Raw genomic sequence first — 6,000 nt, 5'->3', positions numbered from 1 at the left:
GAGAGAGAGAGAAAAGAAACGCCAGCACACTGAGTCCAAATTAAGCAAGGGTCCTTTATTGATTGGCCAGAGCCAGGAGTGGGCTTTTGCCTCAAAGTTTCTCAACCCCTAGAAGCAGGGGGGTGAAAACCTGTTATAAGGTGCTTTCAGTAGGGGAGAGGGAGTCCTTAATGCAAGCCTGTTTCACAAAAGCGAACACCTGCACAATTAGATCTATAGGGTGAAGGGAGTGCTTTCAAGGGGGAGCTGTGGTTTCACAGGTTTTTGCTAAACTCTGCAGCTTTCAGCTGAGCTTCCTGATGTTGAAAGCTCTTAGCAAAATGGAGTAAGTCTAGCTCTATGAACAAAATGGAGTTAGGGCATTACACTGGATGGACTTTAGATGCATTGAAGTTCCTTTGGGTTGTCCAAGTGAAGAGTCTAATTAGTAAACATCTGGCTTCACAGAGCAACAGCAAGCCAGAGGCAGGGACTGAGCTAGACATATGTGAGTCATTCCATATAGTTGTTAGTTAAAGCTGTTGGCTAAGATCTGCCCTAGGAGAGAGTGTAATATGATCACAGGTCTTGAGACAAGGTCCTAAAATGAACCTACTTTTCAAGGCTCACTGGAGGGTGAGGAACCTTTATTTTTTAATTTAATTTAATTTTTATTATTTTTGAGACAGAGTCTCACTATGTCATCCTCAGTAGAGTGCTGTGGTGTCACAGCTCACAGCAACCTCATATTCTTGTGTTTAAGCGATTCTTTTGCCTCAGCCTCCAAAGTAGCTGGGACTATAGGCGCCTGCCACAGCGCCTGGATATTTTTGGGTTGTAGTTGTCATTGTTTGACAGGCCCGGACTGGGTTTGAACCCCCCAGCCCTGGTGTATGTGGCTGGTGCTTTAGCCTCTAAGCTAAAAGTGCTGAGCCATTTTATTTTATTTCTTACTTATTTATCTTATTTATTTTTTATTTTTTAATTTTTTTTGAGATAGAGTTGCACTATATCACCCTGGGTAGAGTGCCGTCATGTCATAGCTCACAGCAACCTCAAGCGATTCTCTTGACTCAGCCTCCAAAGTAACTGGGACCCAGCCATTTTTCTGTTGCAGTTGTCATTATTGCTTAGTTGGTGCGGGCTGGGTTTGAACCCACCAGTCTCTGTGTTATGTGGCTGGCGCTGTAACTACTGTGCTATAAGTGTCAAGCCTTTGTTTTTTTGAGACAGAGTTTCACTTGCCCTTGGTAGAATGCCCTGGAGTCACAGCTCACAGCAGCTCCCAACTCTTGGGCTCAAGTGATTCTCTTGCCTCAACCTCCTAAGTAGCCAGGAGTACAGGTGCCCACCAGAACACCCAACTATTTTTAAAGATGAGGTCTTGCTCTGGCTCAGAACTTATGAGCTCAGGCAATCCATGCATCTTGGCCTCCCAGAGTACTAGGATTACAAGCATGAGCCACCTTGCCCAGCAGGATGAGGAACCTTTTTTTTTTTTTTTTTTTGGCGCCAATCTCAAATTGTCACCCTGGGTAGAGTGCCATGGCATCACAGCTCACAGCAAGCAACTTCAAACTCTTGGGCATAAGTGATTCTCTTGCCTCAGCCTCCCAAGTAGCTGGCACCAGAGGTGCCTGCCACAACACCTGGCTTTTTTTTTTGTTGCAGTTGTCATTGTTATTTTAGCTGGCCCAGGCCGGGTTAGAACCTGCCACACTCAGTGCATTGGGCCGGCACCATAACCATTGTGCTATAGGCGCTGAACCAGATGAGGAACCTTTAAAAGAAGATTAAAGTGATATGGCTGGAGAGGTAGAAGAAATCAAACCAGATGGTATCCTGGAAGCTGGGAGAAGACTTGATTTGAGAATGGAGGGTTAAATGGTACAGAAGTCACAGGGCAAGGAGGGAAAGTGATGAGAAGTGTGTAAGGCTAGAAAAGTCTAGCCTTGACTAGACTAGTACAGGGTGTGAATGAGATTTCAAAGGAGCACTTGGCAAACTTGACTAACTAGATAAAGGAAGAAACAAAAGTCAAAGATGTTTCCATGGTGTTGTTAAGAGGCAACTGGGAGCATGTGGTACAAAGGAGGGACTTGATTGGAGATGGAGAGAAGTAGCCTTAACTTTGGAGTGGGAGGTGTTTGATAGACAATTAAAGACATTTGACTGGGCTTGGTGCCCATAGCACAGTGGTTATGGCACCAGCCACATGCACTAAGGCTGATGGGTTCAGGCCCAGGCCAGCTAAACAACAATGAGGACTGCAACAAAAAATAGCCTGCAACAAAAAATAGCCGGGCTTATGAAAGCTATAACCCAATTATAGCCCAAGAAGAAGGGAGAAAGGGAGGGGAGGGGAGGGGGGAGGATGGGTGGAGGGAAAGTAATTGGTGGGACCACACCTACAGTGCATCTTACAAGGGTACATGTGAAATTTACTAGGGGTACAATATAAATGTCTTAACACAATAACTAAGAAAATGCTGTGAAGGCTATGTTAACCAGTTTGATGAAAACATTTCAAATTGTATATAAAACCAGCACATTGTACCCCATGATTGCCTTAACGTACACACCTGTGATTTAATAAAAAATAAATAAATTTAAAAAAAAATAGCTGGGCCTTGTGGTGGGCACCTGTGATCCCTGCTGCTTGGGAGGCTGAGGCAAGGAGAATTGCTTAAACCCAAGACTTTGAGGTTGCTGTGAGCTGTGACACCATGGCACTCTACCAAGGGCGATAAAGTAAGACTCTGTCTCAAAAAAAAAAAGAAAAAGTGACATTGGATTGATGTTTGGGGAAAAAAGACAGGACCAATGATTCAGTGGTGAGTGTTGTTGACATGCAGGTGATGAAATTAAAACCATAAAAATGGATAAGGGTACTAGAGAGATAAACAGAGAGAGAGAAAGATAAGATAGCATTTTAAAGGAGGAAGGTCTTTTTAAAATTATTTTTTATTAAATCATAACTTTGTGTGTTGATGCATTTATGTGGTTCAGAGTACTGCTTTGATATACAATGTGAAATGTTTACACTGAAGTAAGTAACACATTCATCACAATTAAGTAGGAAGGTCTTAAATCATATAGTCCAAACTTGGTTGCACTAAGTGCCGGATTTGGAGCAAAATCAAAAGGTCATGACTTTGGTTAGTAAGTTTGTGTAAGTCCCACCTCCTAGTTTCATGGGTAGTTTGGGGGATCTGGGAAAGATCTGCCTTCTCTGCCATGGAAAGACAAGAACGTGCTTGTCCAGATTATCTGCATTAGTATGGCAAGAAGACCGAGTGATCTCATTTCTCTGTGATCTTTGCTAGAGGTTGTCAGAAGAACAAAGCCGAGCACACATTATTTCTAAAGCTGAGTTTGTGTTTGATGTTTGTGCTTTCCCCCTTAGGTATGAAGAAATTGATTTGGAAACTGGAATTTTGGAGTCCAGGAGAGACCCAGTCCCTTTGGAAGACGTCTACCCCATTCATATGATACTAGAGAATAAAGATGGCATCCAGGGCTCATGCCGCTACTTTAAGGAGAGGAAAAATATTACCAATGACATCAGGACCAAGTTTTTGCAGCCTCGCTGTACAATGGTGGAAGCCTTTGACAGGTAACTGATTTGCACCATCAGCAATTCCTAGAAATCTGAGTGCTTTGAAGTCAAGGGTGCAGTCAGAGCACTTGGATCTGGCCTACAGCCTGAGTGTCTGTCGGAGTCCACCAGCCCTGCACTAAGCCAGATCTTTGTCTTCTTCACTCTGCTCATACTGAGGTGAAATAGGGTCAAGGGTCCTGTGTTTCTCTTTTGTGTCCACAGTTCTCACACAGTTGGGTATGGCAGACAGCTGACATTTGGTTGGTGCCTTTTTGTTCTGTCTTCTGAGCTGGGCCCTATGTTCCCTGGCTGTTCTTCTGTGACAACTTAGCCAGTATGCCAGTTTCCCAGAGTGGCTAATCTGCCTCTCCATTTTTCTCATTTTCCTGCTTCCCTTCCTACTCATCCCAGAGGAAATGAAAAAGGGTGGCTCTGTCTAAAGCTGTGTTCTGGATGCTTCTTTCTCTTTTATTCTCTCTACTTCCAGCCCAGTACCTCCGTTCTTTCTGGCCTGTCAGTTAGCTGGTTCATCTCCTCGATTTTCAGCTTTTGCCTATCTCTAGTGCTTTCCCCTCAGTACATTAACACAACTCGCCCTTCTCACAACAGAACCTTCACTTTTTTTTTTTTTTGAGACAGAGCCTCAAGCTGTCCCCCTGGATAGAGTGCTGTGTATCATGGCTCACAGCAACCTCCAACTCCTGGGTTCAAGTCAGTCTCCTGCCTCAGCCTCCCAAGTAGCTAGGACCACAGGCACCCGCCACAACACTCGGCTATTTTTGGTTGCAGCCATCATTGTTGTTTGGTGGGCCCAGGCTGGATTCGAACCCGCCACCTTAGGTGTATGTGGCTGGCACCTTAGGCACTTGAGCCACAGACGCCGAGCCCACTTTTTTTTTAAAGATAGAGTCTCACTCTGTTGCCTAGGCTGTAGTGCCATGGCATGAGCTTAGCTCACAGCAACCTCAAACTCCTGGGCTCAAGAGATCCTCCTGCCTCAGCCTCCCCAGTAGCTGGGGGGCTACAGGCACTTGCCATGACGTCCAGCTAATTTTTCTATTTTCAGTAGACAGGGGTCTTGCTCTTGTTCAGGTTGGTCTTGGACTCTTGAGTTCAAGCAGTCCTCCCACCTTGACTTCCCTATGTACCAACATATAGGCATGAGCCACTGCACCAGGCCAATAGAACTTTCTCTTGACCTCCCCATAGCTGGCTTGCTTTCTGTCTCTACAGGCATGCTTCTTGGAAGAAACAGTTGTATTCACTATTTCATACTCTTTACCTCCCCTTCACTTCTCTGCCCACTGCAGTCCTAATTCCAGACTTGAATTCCTGACTTGATTACTTCACAGTAGATTTGTCCTCTAAGATCCTGATCCTGATAAGCCCTTAATCTCTTTGGCGCTGCTACACTCTAAGGGACTCTTGCAGCTTTTACTCCTGTGGCTTCCTGTCTTGCTTGCTTTTTTTTTTTTTTTTTTTTGAGACAGTTTCACTATGTCACCCTCAATAGAGTGCTATGGTGTCATAGCTTACAGCAACCTCGAACTCTTGGGCTTAAGTGATTCTCTTGCCTCAGCCTCCCAAGTAGCTGGCTATTTTTTTGTTGTAGTTGTTTGGCAGGCCCAGGTGGCTCGAACCTGCCAGCCCTGGTGTATGTGGCTGACACCCTAACTGCTAAGCTACAGGTGCTGAGCCTGCCTTGTTGGTTTTTTTTTTTTTACTTTCCTCATTGTTCCTTACCAGCTTCTTGGTGGACCCCCCTCCTTCCACCCTTAATTGCTGGCTGCTCTCAAGAGCTCTGACCTCCCAAGCACCACATGTATAATTTCAGTGACCTGCCCATTACACTCAGTGTGCTCCTCACTCTCCATCACCCAAACCTACCTTCTCTTCCTTTCTTAGTCTCTTTTGTGTTGCTATGACAGAATACCCAAGGCTAGATAATTTATAAAGAAATGAGGTTTATTTAGCTCACATTTCTGGAGGCAGGGAAGCTCAAGGGCACTGGCTTCTGGCAAGGCCTTTGTGTTACATTATAACATGGCGGAAGATCAGAGGGGAAGTGGCCGTGTGTGAAGGGGTGTCCTTGCTTTATAAAACCCCATGTTTATAGCAGAACTGCTCTAGGGCATTAATCTATTTGTGAGGGATCCTCCCCCATAATTCAGGTACTTCTTACTAGGCCCCAGCTTCCAACACTGTCACACTGTCTATTAAACTTCAACATGAGTTTTAGTGGTGACAAAATATATACATATATCTTTTTTTTTTTTTTCTTGGTAGAGACAGAGTTTCACTTTATCGCCCTTGGTAGATGGGTAGAGTGCTGTGGCGTCACACAGCTCACAGCAACCTCCAGCTCCTGGGCTTAGGCGATTCTCTTACCTCAGCCTCCCAAGTAGCTGGGGCTACAGGCG

General features: G+C 45.0%; 1 protein-coding gene across 2 annotated transcripts in view; it reads left to right on the top strand.

Annotated features, from left to right (window-relative positions):
* The window catches only part of GTF3C1 (general transcription factor IIIC subunit 1), a 115,469-nt gene that overhangs the window by 3,327 nt on the left and 106,142 nt on the right, over window positions 1–6,000 (top strand). For both annotated transcript variants that reach the window (XM_023516723.1, XM_003795750.3), the window contains exon 2: window positions 3,386–3,595. In XM_023516723.1, coding sequence (XP_023372491.1) covers window positions 3,386–3,595 — 210 coding nt within the window. The remainder of the gene's footprint in view (window positions 1–3,385; window positions 3,596–6,000) is intronic.

This window comes from Otolemur garnettii, unplaced genomic scaffold (genome assembly GCF_000181295.1).
Source record: "Otolemur garnettii isolate 467f Iridium unplaced genomic scaffold, OtoGar3 scaffold00096, whole genome shotgun sequence".
Classification (NCBI taxonomy): Eukaryota; Metazoa; Chordata; class Mammalia; order Primates; family Galagidae; genus Otolemur; species Otolemur garnettii.
The sequence above is the reverse complement of the archived record's forward strand: the minus strand, read 5'-3'. Positions and strand labels throughout refer to the sequence as shown.